Raw genomic sequence first — 14709 nt, forward strand, 5'->3', positions numbered from 1 at the left:
AGATTTTTTTTTCCAGAAAATCACATTGTAGGTTTTTTAATGAATTTATTTGCAAATTATGGTGGAAAATAAGTATTTGGTCAATAACAAAAGTTTCTCAATACTTTGTTATATACCCTTTGTTGGCAATGACACAGGTCAAATGTTTTCTGTAAGTCTTCACAAGGTTTTCACACACTGTTGCTGGTACTTTGGCCCATTCCTCCATGCAGATCTCCTCTAGAGCAGTGATGTTTTGGGGCTGTCGCTGGGCAACACAGACTTTCAACTCCCTCCAAAGATTTTCTATGGGGTTGAGATCTGGAGACTGGCTAGGCCACTCCAGGACCTTGAAATGCTTCTTATGAAGCCACTCCTTCGTTGCCCGGGCGGTGTGTTTGGGATCATTGTCATGCTGAAAGACCCAGCCACATTTAATCTTCAATGCCCTTGCTGATGGAAGGAGGTTTTCACTCAAAATCTCACGAATCATGGCCCCATTCATTCTTTCCTTTACACGGATCAGTCGTCCTGGTCCCTTTGCAGAAAAACAGCCCCAAAGCATGATGTTTCCACCCCCATGCTTCACAGTAGGTATGGTGTTCTTTGGATGCAACTCAGCATTCTTTGTCCTCCAAACACGACGAGTTGAGTTTTTACCAAAAAGTTCTATTTTGGTTTCATCTGACCATATGACATTCTCCCAATCCTCTTCTGGATCATCCAAATGCACTCTCGCAAACTTCAGACGGGCCTGGACATGTACTGGCTTAAGCAGGGGGATTTGAGTCCCTGGCGGCGTAGTGTGTTACTGATGGTAGGCTTTGTTACTTTGGTCCCAGCTCTCTGCAGGTCATTCACTAGGTTCCCCCGTGTGGTTCTGGGATTTTTGCTCACCGTTCTTGTGATCATTTTGACCCCACGGGGTGAGATCTTGCGTGGAGCCCCAGATCGAGGGAGATTATCAGTGGTCTTGTATGTCTTCCATTTCCTAATAATTGCTCCCACAGTTGATTTCTTCAAACCAAGCTGCTTACCTATTGCAGATTCAGTCTTCCCAGCCTGGTGCAGGTCTACAATTTTGTTTCTGGTGTTCTTTGACAGCTCTTTGGTCTTGGCCATAGTGGAGTTTGGAGTGTGACTGTTTGAGGTTGTGGACAGGTGTCTTTTATACTGATAACAAGTTCAAACAGGTGCCATTAATACAGGTAACGAGTGGAGGACAGAGGAGCCTCTTAAAGAATAAGTTACAGGTCTGTGAGAGCCAGAAATCTTGCTTGTTTGTAGGTGACCAAATACTTATTTTCCACCATAATTTGCAAATAAATTCATAAAAAATCCTACAATGTGATTTTCTGGATTTTTTTTTCTAATTTTGTCTGTCATAGTTGACATGTACCTATGATGAAAATTACAGGCCTCTCTCATCTTTTTAAGTGGGAGAACTTGCACAATTGGTGGCTGACTAAATACTTTTTTTCCCCACTGTATAATATACCGTAGTTTCACACTCAACCTACAGCCGAACACTTTTTGGACAAGGTTTAAAACATCAAATCTATATTATTTATTATTGTAATTATTATTATTTTGTGTTGCTTTTAGAAGTACGGAAGTTTAGCCTGTTATGTCCCATGCTTGAAATTAGATGAATATGGTTTGTTTTCTATAAGACCTCATGCCTGTTTATTCTCTTGCAGAATCACACCTTGATATTGACAGTGGCCAATTTGGATTCAACAGTAAGTCAACTAAATATATCACATCTTGATTTAATCAATTTTGGGAAATTATCTTTGACACCCATTCAAATTAGTGGATTTGGCTAGTTCAGCCACACCCGTTACTGACAGGTGTATACAATTGAGCACACAGCTATGCAATCTCCATAGACAAACATTGGCAGTAGAATGGCCCGTACTGAAGAGCTCAGTGACTTTCAACGTGGCACTGTCATAGGAGGCCAACTTTCCAACAAGTCAGTTCGTCAAATTTCGGTTACTGGCCCAACGCTCTTAACTGCTAGGTTAACCTAACCCTTACCTTAACCACACTCCTAACCTTATGCCTAACCATTACCTTAAATTAAGTTTTAAAATGTTTACTATACAGCCAATTTTGACTTTGCAGCTGGCCCATGTAGTGGAAATTGCTCAGTTCTGGCTCCAGGGCAAGATTCATGACAATAAACGTCAACCTGCTACTAAGTACCTGAGGAATGACTCAAACCTCTGGTGGAACTGAACTCTTCACAGATTACATGTAAAGCACTTCCCCATTAGAGACTGCTAAGATTTGAGGTTACAGTTATCTGGTAAAACATACTATCTGACATGAATTTGACTGCGTTTTCCCATCCTACACATTGTGTTCAAACAATGGCTTTAATTTCCATAGCAATTTTCTCAAAGTGCTTTGTGTTGTTTGCAGATAGCTAACCTCATCCACCACAAATATGTACTGTTACACTCACCTGGGTTATACAACAGGAGCCATTTTGTGCCAGAACGCTCACCACAACATGTTTCCCTGCGACACCTTTCTGCAGATGGCTTACAGTGTGTGGACTCTGGGTGGCTGACGTGCCAGACAGAAATCCGTTTGCGTCTGCACTACTCAAAGACGTCTCCTGTATCCATTACCAAGAAGAAATATAAGAAGTCTCGTTTCAGGTGAGGCTAAGAGAGACGCGACTCATATTCAACACTGTTTCCTGCCTGAGTGCTTATCTAAGAGGCTGTGGCTTGGGTCAGAGAGAATCTGTGGGGGCAGAATTTACTAAAATGCATATAGAAATTAACCCAAAATAACTTACTGAATCAAACCAAATATCGCACTAAAACAAATACCTACATCTTTATTGATTTAAATATGCAGACAATGCCTGTAAAGGTATTGATAAGAACACTACAGTCGTGTTCAAACGTTTTGAGAATGACACAAGTATTGGTCTTAACAAAGTTTGCTGCTTCAGTGTTTAGATATTTTTGTCAGATGTTACTATGGTATACAGAAGTATAATTACAAGCATTCCATAAGTGTCAAAGGCTTTTATTGACAATTACGTTAAGTTTATGCAAAGATCAATATTTGCAGTGTTGACCCTTCTTTTTCAAGACCTCTGCAATCCGCCCTGGCATTCTGACTGATGGCAGCCCATTCTTGCGTAATCAATGCTTGGAGTTTGTCAAAATTTGTGGGGTTTTGTTTGTCCACCCGCCTCTTGAGGATTGACCACAAGTTCTCAATGGGATTAAGGTCTGGGGAGTTTCCTGGCCATGGACCCAAAATGTCAATATTTTGTTCCCCGAGCCACTTAGTTATCACTTTTGCCTTATGGCAAGGTGCTCCATCATGCTGGAAAAGGCATTGTTCGTCACCAAACTGTTCTTGGATGTGTTGGTACCATTCTTTATTCATGACTGTGTTCTTAGGCAAAATTGTGAGTGAGACCACTCCCTTGGCTGAGAAGCAACCCCACACATGAATGGTCTCAGGATACTTTACTGTTGGCATGACACAGGACTGATGGTAGAGCTCACCTTGTCTTCTCCGGACAAGCTTTTTTCCGGATGCCCTAAACCAGGGGTGTCAAACTCATTTTAGCTCAGGGGCCACATGGAGGAAAATCTATTCCCAAGTGGGCCGGACCGGAAAAATCATGGTATATATAACTTAAAAACAACAACTTCAGATTGTTTTCTTTGTTTTAATACGATCAACATAAAGCTGGAGCCTGAGGACAGTGTGTCCAAAATAGTACAAGCACAACATCACTATTAATCATAAAACACGTCAAGTTTATTTGAAAATTCTAAAGAAAAAGAACACACAAACACACAATGCCTCAGTGATTAACAGAACTGTTTCACAGATCACAGAACTATATCAGGGTGTCATTTCTCAGGCAGAAATGTAGATAAAAATAATGAAATCCTGTTCCCCAAACAAGTGCAAGAACCACAGAGTCAAGAATAGGTTAAATATACAAATAAAATCAATTAAAAACAATAGCACATCAACATAAAAACATATAAACATAAATCTGAAAGCGTTGCTCAAACTCCCGTAACAGTCCAGTTATTTTATCTTTGAACCGCTTCATGTCTGCCACATGTTGGGTCGCGCACACATTTTTCAGACAGGGGAAGGGAGCTGCATCACCACCGGCAAGTTGCGTCTCCCACAATGACAGCTTCAACTTGAAAGAACGTATGCTGTCATAATACTGCGTGACAACTTTGTTGCGCCCTTGCAGCTGTTTGTTCAAGTTATTCAGGTGCTCTGTAACATCCACCATAAATGCAAGGTCCGGCATCCATTCTGTGGAATGAAATTCTAACACTGGTTTGCCCTTTTCTTCCATGAACTGTTCAATTTCTTCTCGTAAATCAAAGAAACGCCTCAGCACAGCACCTCGGCTTAACCATCTTACCTCAGTGTGGTATGGCAGGCCATAGATGTGGTCTTTCTCTCTGAGAAGGCTGTCAAACTGACGGTGATTCAGGCTTCTGGATCGGATGAAATTAACAGTTTGGATGACCACCTTCATGACGTTATCCATCTTTAATGACTTGCAACACAAAGCCTCCTGGTGCAAAATACAGTGAAAAGTCAAAAATCACGTCCTCCATTTGCAGATTGCACTTTCTCTCTGAACTTTGTCACAACGCCTGCTTTTTTCCCGATCATTGAGGGCGCACCATCTGTAGCCAGGCTGACAGCGCGGGACCAGTCCACTCCGACCCTGTCCAGCGCGCCGACGAGTGCGGTAAAAATATCAGCTGCTGTCGTTGTATCTGTCATCGGCACCAACTCCACTAACTCCTCGGTGACGGTCAATGTGTCATCAACTCCGCGGATGAAAAAATGGCCAGTTGTGCAACATCTGTAATGTCCGTGCTTTCATCAATTGCAACCGAAAACGCAATAAATGACTTTACTTTTGCTTCAACTGGCTGTCCAAATCCACTGAAAGATCGGAAATCCTGTCTGCAACTGTGTTTCTTGTCAGGCTGATATTTGCAAAAGCCTGCCGCTTTTCAGGGCACACAATCTCCGCTGCCTTCATCATGCATGTTTTTACAAATTCACCCTCACTAAATGGTTTTGAAGCCACTGCGATTTCATTAGCAATGAGGTAGCTAGCTTTCACTGCAGCGTCACTGATGTCTCGGCTGTGAGTAAACACAGACTGCTGTTTCTTCAGACCCGCCAACAGTTCATTCACCTTCTCTCATTTCCGCTGTCCTTGAAAGTTGTCATATTTGTCGGCATGAAGACTCACATAGTGGCGACGAAGGTTATATTCTTTCAGCACTGCAACATGCTCTGAACACACCAAACATACAGCTTTCCCATTCAATTCCGTGATTAAATAGGATGACCATTTTTCTTGGAACACTCTGCACTCTGCGTCCACTTTTCTCTTTTTTGACAGAGACATATTGGGGCAATGAGGGTGCCAAAGCACATAATGTTAAAAGTAGAAGCCGTAATAAATATCGCGGGCAAAACAAAGTAGCTCATTGGCTGCACGTGCTTGACCTACTTGCTCTGCCCCGGTATAAACAGTTTGCTTGCTTAACACAATTGCTATTGCGCCATCCAGTGGACGCAATTGGAACAGCAGTTTATTTTATTGAAAAATTGTAGCGCATTTTTATACTTAAATTTTTTTTAAAAAATTTCTTTAAATCATCTCGCGGGCCGGATTAAACCCGTTTGCGGGCCTGATCCGGCCCGCAGGCCGTACGTTTGACACCCCTGCCCTAAACAATCGGAAAGGGGATTCATCAGAGAAAATGACTTCACCCCAGTCCTCAGCAGTCCAATCCCTGTACCTTTTGCAGAATATCAGTCTGTCCCTGATGTTTTTCCTGGAGAGAAGTGGCTTCTTTGCCGCCCTTCTTGACACCAAGCCATCCTCAAAGTCTTCGCCTCACTGTGCGTGCAGATGCACTCACACCTGCCTGCTGCCATTCCTGAGCAAGCTCTGCACTGGTGGTGCCTGATCCCGCAGCTGAATCAACTTTAGGAGACTGTCCTGGCGTTTGCTGGACTTTCTTGGGCGCCCTGAAGCCTTCTTCACAACAATTGAACCTCTCTCCTTGAAGTTCATGATGATCCGATAAATGGTTGATTTAGGTGCAATCTTACTAGCAGCAATATCCTTGCCTGTGATGCCCTTTTTGTGCAAAGCAATGATGACGGCACGTGTTTCCTTGCAGGTAACCATGGTTAACAGAGGAAGAACAATGATTTCAAGCACCACCCTCCTTTTAAAGCTTCCAGTCTGTTATTCTAAATCAATCAGCATGACAGAGTGATCTCCAGCCTTGTCCTCGTCAACACTCTCACCTCTGTTAACGAGAGAATCAGTGACATGATGTCAGCTGGTCCTTTTGTGGCAGTGCTGAAATGCAGTGGAAATGTTTTTTTGGGATTAAGTTCATTTTCATGGCAAAGAGGGACTTTGCAATTAATTGCAATTCATCTGATCACTCTTCATAACATTCTGGAGTATATGCAAATTGCCATCATAAATATAAAAACTGAGGCAGCAGACTTTGTGAAAATTAATATTTGTGTCATTCTCAACTTTTGACCACAACTGTAGTCCATCTGTTCAAATTCATGACTTACTAGTCAGGCTTGTAAGGTTTCAAACCTTTCCTACTTTGACCTCTGACCTGTGACCTTTCCCCCCTAACCCCAGGATCAAGCTGACACTGGAAGGTGTAGAAGAGGAGGAGGAGGAGGATGAAGAGCAGGAGCAGAGCGCGGTGGCGTGGCACAAGATGACCACCACGCTGGAGACCAGTATGATCAGTGGAGATGGATACAAGTCCCGCCACTCCCAGCCTGAGTGTGGCTACGCCCTGGAGGCCTCACAGTGGACAGAGTACATCATCCACACCATGGACCCTGACAACCTAGAACTCACCTTCGACTTCTTTGAGGTACAGTTCACCCCAGTTGACTATTATGAACTAGAGAAACTGGTTTTCGTGTTGTAACTGTACTCCCAAATCAGTGTTTTACCAGAGTCTATCAGACCCTGTATGTGTATACAGTACAGAGTGAGTGTATTAACCCTTTCCACCCCTCATCAACAGGAGGACATGGGTGAGCATGTGGTGCCAGGGGATGCCCACCCGGGGACCGTGGGTACGGCCTGCCTTCTCTCCTCATTCTTTGTGGAAAGTGGCAAGGACACGGGTGTGGTCACTCTGCCCATCATGAAACGCAACTCCAGACAGACCCTGGGCAAAGTCAGAGGTGAGCAACCCTACCCCTCAGACAACAAATGGTCTTGTAATGTTTTTTTATTTTTTTATAATAAAAACTCAGTTGCTTGACACCCATGTAAACTCTTTGTAAATCAAGTATTGATATCAATGGGAGATTTGCAGAAAACTTGGTTCGGATACAGCAGGACTTATTGAAATTGAGCTCAGGTGCATCCTGATAATCCTTGAGATGTTTCTACAACTTGATTGGAGTCCACCTGTGGTAAATTCAATTGATTGGACATGATTTGGAAAGGCACACACCTGTCAATGTAAGGTCCCACATTTGACAGTGTATGTCAGAGCATAAACCAAGACGGAAGCCACTCCTCAGTAAAAGGCACATGACAGCCCCTTGGAGTTTGCCAAAAGGCACCTAAAGACTCTCAGACCATGAGAAACAAGATACTCTGGTCTGATGAAACCAAGATGGAACTCTTTGGCCTGAATGCCAATCGCCACGTCTGGAGGAAACCTGGCACCATCCATACGTGGTGAAGCATGGTGGTGGCAGCATCATGCTGTGGGGATGTTTTTCAGCGTCAGGGACTGGGAGACTAGTCATGATTGAGGCAAAGATGAACGGAGCAAGTACAGATAGATCCTTGATGAAAACCTGCTCCAGAGTGCTCAGGACCTCAGACTGGGGTGAAGGTTCACCTTCCAACAGGACAACCACCTTAAGCACACAGCCAAGACAATGCAGGAGTGGCTTCGGGACAAGTCTCTGAATGTCCTTGAGTGACCCAGCCAGAGCCCGGACTTGAACCGAAAATAGCTGTGCAGCAACGCTCCTCATCCAACCTGACAGAACTTGAGAGGATCTGCAGAGAAGAATGGGAGAAACTCCCCATGTACAGGTGTGCCAAGCTTGTAGCGTCATACCCAAGAAGACTCGATGCTGTAATCGCTGCCAAAGGTGCTTCAACAAAGTACTGAATACTTATGTAAATGTGATATTTCAGGTTTCAAAATAGCAAAATATTATAACCTGTTTTTGATTTGTCATTATGGGGTATTGTGTGTAGATTGCTGAGGGGGGGGAAAAACAATTCAATTTTTGAATAAAGGTGTAACGTAACAAAATATGGAAAAAGTCAAGGGGTCTGAATACTTTCCGAAGGCGCTGTAACTGTCAAACAGGATGGGAAATGGGTCAAAACAGGAACTAGAATGTAAATGCAGGATTAGATGACTTGGGGCCAGAGGGTTAGCCAGTGGCGGCTCCTGAAAAAATTCTCAGGGGGGGCAATTTTTCTGATGATTTAGGTGACCTACACACATTTAAAAAAAGATATGTCCAGCAACAACATGAAGACAGGGGCAGCATATAAGTCAATGCCAGAAGCATTTATTGACTGATCTCCAAAGTGTTGGCTTACAAAAGCAAAATAAGTTATCACAGTAAAAAATAATCAAGGGTGTTCTTTCACATTCCTCAACACTGCATAAACAATATGCATTTCCATAAACAAATGAAATATCAGCTGAAAATACAGCATCTTGGTATTTGTTCAGATTGCAGGATCAACAAGAGCTTTTACCACATTTTTTGCCTCATGGTTGAATTGGAAATATGTGCACCTGAGCATAATTCACAACAAGCAAGCAGGAGCTTTTGATAGAGGCTACTGAAAACATTGATGCAAGTTATTGGTAATAAGAAATTTTTATAGACTTCCATATTCTGCCCTCTTGTATAGATTTGTGAAAATGAACATGAACAGATTATTATTATTTTTTTACTTTTTTAAAAATGAAAAATAACTATTTTAAACAACATCAACTGTGAACTGATTTGGGCGTGTGTGTGTGTGTGTTAAAGAGACAGACAGGGAGGGACCAAGAGAGAGAGAGGCTACATTACTTGTACTGAAACTGTTCTCTTCTCTCTTTCAATGCAGCAAAGCGGTCAATGGCTTTCTCATTAAAATCAGGCATGCTGAGGACTAGTTCACTCTCCATAGAAAGCATGGCCAGTGCATTCAGACGTTCCTGGCCCATTGAATTTCGCAGGAATGTCTTAACTCGTGTCAAAGTTGAGAAACATCTCTCAGCTTCAGCTGTTGTCATGGGAGTAGTTATGAGGATGTTCAACAGAGTCACAGTCTCAGAGAACGTCTCCTGGAGGTTGTAGCTCATGAGAACCTGGTACAGTGCCAGTGCACCACAGTTTGACTTTCTCGTCGTCGGCAAAAAGACAGTTCAGTCTCTCCAAAAGCACACTGGCGATTGAGACTGAGGTTGATTCCGAGATGGGAAGGAACTCAAAAAAGCTCTCCTGCACTTTGTGGTTGCTATCTATGTACCTTAGCACAAGCACCAGCTGTGTCTGTGTAGAAACGTCCGTGGTCTCGTCAGCTTGGATAGCTACGAAGTTCGCCGACTTCACCTCCTCCACAATATGTTCCCTCATGACCGCTAGCATACACTCCAGTAGCTCGTTTTGAATGGTCTTTGATGTGAACTTCTTTCAAAGAGACAATCGAGTTGCACTGAAGGCTAGCCATCTTGATAGTAGTACGTGAATTGATTGACGCTGCTACCCGCTCTTTTCTTAGTTACGTTCATGGTTATGTTACGTATGACGAAAGCGCATAAGTGCAAGCCCTCAGAAACCCATAGAGATTGTATTGAAAGCTCTGATATTTGAAAAAAAAGATTTTACATGACAGGCTATGAGAGACTTCTGGGCGATTTTCAACCTGACTGAAATCGCCCCAAAAGGGGCGGGGCCATTTGAAGCACGACTTTAGCCTGATTGGACATTTAGTGGCAGATCAGACGTCTAGATTAGAACACTGATAACTACTGTTGCCGTGATATAATTGATTAGAAAAAAAATCCCTTCCTTTTCCCGTTTGGCAGTGCGTCGCCCATATCGCCCTAATGAACACACCGCCCCTGGGGTTAGCTAAGATGTTTCCCTGGTAAAAATACAAGTCAGATTAAAGTAAATTAAGGAGTACAATTCACCTTTTAAATCTTATAATAATGTAAAATCATGTATTTTTCTATTCCAGTGGACTACCTGGTGATCCGTCCTATCGAGGGACTGCAGTGTGACATGAGCTCCTCCTTCACAAAGTACTGGAGGAAGAGGAGTGCCCCCCTGGACGTAGGCCACAGAGGGGCTGGCAGCACACACGCAGCCAAGTGAGAGACACACACACACACACACACACACATCATTGATTATTAGGTGTTGATGTACCTAAGAGGAATTCTTAAATGATGGTCTGTGTGTGCGTTGAAGCAGGACTCTACTCAATAACAACACAAAGTCCCTTTCATACTCTGTTTATTGAATGCTTGAATGCAATTGTCCTGTTCTGTCCTGTATGGCTTCAAAGTTTCAGTGCAAGTTAGGACATGCTCAGTCAGACATCAACAGAGGAAGTCGAGGTCAACGGACAACAACAACAAAGACATTGTTCTTTCTGGTTTCTTGCCATGTCACTGTACTGGGAAAACAGTGCCTCTGAATCTCAGCCAGAAGCTGTGTGTCATAATGCAAATCATTAACTAGTAGTCTGACCATACACTTCATGCTTGTCAAGATTGGTTTGGTATCTGTGTTATACTGTACATTGGATGCCTTTGTCATTGGTTCTCTTTGATTTTCAGACATACCAAAGTTAGGGAGAACACCATTGCCTCGTTTAAAAGTGCTGCCAATCATGTGAGTATTCCTACAAAATGTAAAACACCTGAAAATGTATCTGATCTGGTTTCACATCAGAGTTGACTGCATGTGTGTTATGTTTCTGCAGGGGGCTGCCTATGTAGAGTTTGACGTCCATCTCTCCAAGGACTGTGTCCCCATCGTGTACCACGATCTCACTTGCTGCATCTCCACTAAGAAGGTAAAAGACAACAACATAAATCCTGTCTGTTTTAACAATACTATCGGGTGCACCCTGTACAGCATCCTTACTTTTGGATTTTATTTTCCTCTCTTCCTCCTGTCAGAAAGGAGACAAGCACTCTCTGGAGCTGTTTGAAGTTCCAGTCAAAGACCTCACATACAACCAGCTACAACAGCTCAAGGTAAAAGCTATTCTAACTACAGCTAGCCTTTACTAGTTAATAAACTCAGACTAGTTAATAAACTCAGACGCCAGCCAGTCCTTGAAATATGTTAATATGTATTTTTAGTCATGTAGACTGTGGTTTATCCCATACTATTTAGGAGTAGGCCTATATGAGATGATGTGAAAGATGACTTGGTTTTGTGTTTGAACAGTTGGGCCATGCTTCTTCCTTGAAGGTGAACGACCACAAAGGTATAGTGTATTTTCTTCTATTTCATTCACTACAATACCCACCACATATATTATTTATCCTTATTGCAAACAGTGCTCTCATCCTCCTTGCAAAGCAATAGTTTTTGTATAAGTTATAGATTAAAAGACTGGCAATAATCAAATCACATTTTATTTGTCACATGCGCTGAATACAACAGGTGTAGACCTTGCAGTGAAATGCTTACTTACAAGCCCTTAACCAACAATGCAGTTTTAAGAAAAATAAGTAAAGTAAAAAAATAGATAACAAAACAATTAAAATATCAAATAATTAAAGAGAAGCAGTAAAATAACAGTAGCGAGGCTATATACAGGGGTACCGGTACAAAGTCAATGTGGGGGTGGGCACCGGTTAGTCAAGGTAATTGAGGTAATATGTACATGTAGGTAGTTAAAGTGACTATGCATAGATAATAAACAGAGAGTAGCAGCAGCGTAAAAGAGGGGGTGGGGGAACAATGCAAATAGTCCGGGTAGCCATTTGATTAGCTGTTCAGGAGTTTTATGGCTTGGGGGTAGAAGCTGTTTAGAAGCCTCTTGGACCTAGACTTGGTGCTCCGGTACCGCTTGCCGTGCGGTAGCAGAGAGAACAGTCTATGACTAGGGTGGCTGGAGTCTTTGATAATTTGTAGGGTCTTCCTCTGACACCGTCTGGTATAGAGGTCCTGGATGGCAGGAAGCTTGGCCCCAGAGATGTACTGGGCCGTACGCGCTACCCTCTGTAGTGCCTTGCGGTCAAATGCAGAGCCGTTGCCATACAAGGCAGTGATGCAACCAGTCAGGATGCTCTCGATGGTGCAGCTGTAGAACCTTTTGAGGATCTGAGGACCCATGCCAAATCTTTTCAGTCTCCTGAGGGGGGAATAGGCTTTGTCGTGCCCTCTTCAGGACTGTCTTTGTGTCTTTGGACCATGATAGTTTGTTGGTGATGTGGACACCAAGGAACTTGAAGCTCTCAAACTGCTCCACTACAGCCCTGTCGATGAGAATGGGGTGTGCTCGGTCCTCTTTTTCCTGTAGTCCACAATCATCTCCTTTGTCTTGATCACGTTGAGGGAGAGGTTGTTATCCTGGCACCACACGGCCAGGTCTCTGACCTTCTCCCTATAGGCTGTCTCATCGTTGTCGGTGATCAGGCCTACCACTGTTGTGTCGTCGGCAAACTTAATGATGGTGTTTTGAGTCGTGCCTGGCCATGCAGTCATGGGTGAACAGAGAGTACAGGAGGGGACTGAGCATGCACTCCTGAGGGGCCCCCGTGTTGAGGATCAGCGTGGCAGATGTGTTGTTACCTACCCTTACCACGTCAGGAGGTCCAGGATCCAGTGGCGGAGGGAGGTGTTTAGTCCCAGGATCCTTAGCTTAGTGATGAGCTTTGAGGGCACTATGGTGTTGAACGCTGAGCTATAGTCAATGAAGAGCATTCTCACGTAGGTGTTCCTTTTGTCCATGTGGGAAAGGGCAGTGTGGAGGGCAATAGAGATTGCATCATCTGTGGATCTGTTGGGGCAGTATGCAAATTGTTGACCGATAGCCCCGCCCCTTTGTCCTAACCGCTAGGAGCTGCTGCTGGGACAGAATAACAGATGAAAGGTTAGCTAGAGACCTGTATTAGTAACTTTACCAAATATTGACTATTCATTGTCAGCAAGAGGATTTACCCCTGTCTGTGGTATGAAAAGGTAGCTTTGGCCATCTCGCCTGAAGTTGTGATCAGAAAGCTGAAGCATGGATTCGGCTCAGGGAAACTTCTCTCCACTCAAACGCTTTGTAGTGGCCAAAAAGAAGATCTGTGATGTGTTTGAGCAACTGCTGGAGTATGTGAAGGAAGGCTCATTGTTTGTAGAAGAAACGTGTCAGAATGAAGCCTTGGAGAACATTGCAAGTCATAACCAACAGGAGCAGATTCAGGCGTATGCTGGCAAACTGCAAACTATCAAAGATGTGCTGGCACGCAGACACATGAAGGTGGCCTTCTTTGGCAGGACGAGTAATGGGAAGAGTACAGTGGTTAATGCCATGCTGAGGGACCGGGTGCTGCCCAGTGGCATGGGTCACACCACCAACTGCTTCCTGAGTGTGGAGGGCACGGACGCGGACCACGCCTACCTCAAGACCGAGGGCTCAGAGGAGGAGAAGAGCATCAAGACTGTGAACCAGCTGGGTCACGCACTACACATGGACGAGAGTCTGGACGCAGGCTGCCTGGTCCGAGTCTTTTGGCCCAAGACCAAGTGTGCCCTGCTCAGAGACGACCTGGTCCTCGTAGACAGGTACGGCAACGGAATGCTGCCAATGACCCCACAACTTCCCGAGGTCCCCAACCTCCCGAGTGGCGCAGTGGTCTAAGGCACTGCATCGCAGTGCTAGCTGTGCCACTAGATCCTGGTTCGAATCCAGGCTCTGTCGTAGCCGGCCGCGACCGGGAGACCCATGGGGCGGCGCGCAATTGGCCCAGTGTTGTCCAGGGTAGGGGAGGGAATGGCCGGCAGGGATGTAGTTCAGTTGGTAGAGCATGGCGTTTGCAACGCCAGGGTTGTGGATTTGATTCCCCCGGGGGGCCAGTATGGGAAAAAAAAAAAAAAAAATAAGTGTATGCACTCACTAACTGTAAGTCGCTCTGGATAAGAGCGTCTGCTAAATGACTAAAATGTAAATGTAATGTAGTGGGTCTAGGGTTTCTGGGATAATGCTGTTGATGTGAGCCATGACCAGCCTTTCAAAGCACTTCATGGCTACAGATGTGTTCTTGGGCACGGGGACTATGGTGGTCTGCTTGAAACATGTTGGTATTATAGACTCAGTCAGGGACAGGTTGAAAACACTTGCCAGTTGATCAGCGCATGCTCGGAGTCCTGGTAATCCGTCTGGCCCTGCGGCCTTGTGAATGTTGACCTGCTTAAAAGTCTTACTCACATCAGCTACGGAGAGCGTGATCACACAGTCGTCCGGAAAAGCTGATGCTCTCATGCTTTGTTTAGTGTTGCTTGCCTCGACGCGAGCATAGAAGTAATTTAGCTCGTGTCACTGGGCAGCTCGCGGCTGTGCTTCCCTTTTTGTAGTCTGTAATAGTTTGCAAGCCCTGCCACATCCGACGAGCGTCGGAGCCGGTGTTGTAGGATTCAATCTTA

General features: G+C 44.3%; 1 protein-coding gene across 3 annotated transcripts in view; it reads left to right on the plus strand.

Moving 5' to 3' along the window:
* LOC121548716 (glycerophosphocholine phosphodiesterase GPCPD1) overlaps window positions 1–14709 on the plus strand; it is a 32052-nt gene that overhangs the window by 4470 nt on the left and 12873 nt on the right. For all 3 annotated transcript variants that reach the window (XM_041860250.2, XM_041860249.2, XM_041860251.2), the window contains exons 7-15: window positions 1680–1721; window positions 2528–2651; window positions 6698–6941; window positions 7098–7260; window positions 10295–10427; window positions 10899–10953; window positions 11045–11137; window positions 11244–11321; window positions 11518–11557. In XM_041860250.2, the coding sequence (XP_041716184.1) occupies window positions 1680–1721; window positions 2528–2651; window positions 6698–6941; window positions 7098–7260; window positions 10295–10427; window positions 10899–10953; window positions 11045–11137; window positions 11244–11321; window positions 11518–11557 (972 nt within the window). The remainder of the gene's footprint in view (window positions 1–1679; window positions 1722–2527; window positions 2652–6697; window positions 6942–7097; window positions 7261–10294; window positions 10428–10898; window positions 10954–11044; window positions 11138–11243; window positions 11322–11517; window positions 11558–14709) is intronic.

This window comes from Coregonus clupeaformis, chromosome 33 (genome assembly GCF_020615455.1).
Source record: "Coregonus clupeaformis isolate EN_2021a chromosome 33, ASM2061545v1, whole genome shotgun sequence".
Taxonomy (NCBI): Eukaryota; Metazoa; Chordata; class Actinopteri; order Salmoniformes; family Salmonidae; genus Coregonus; species Coregonus clupeaformis.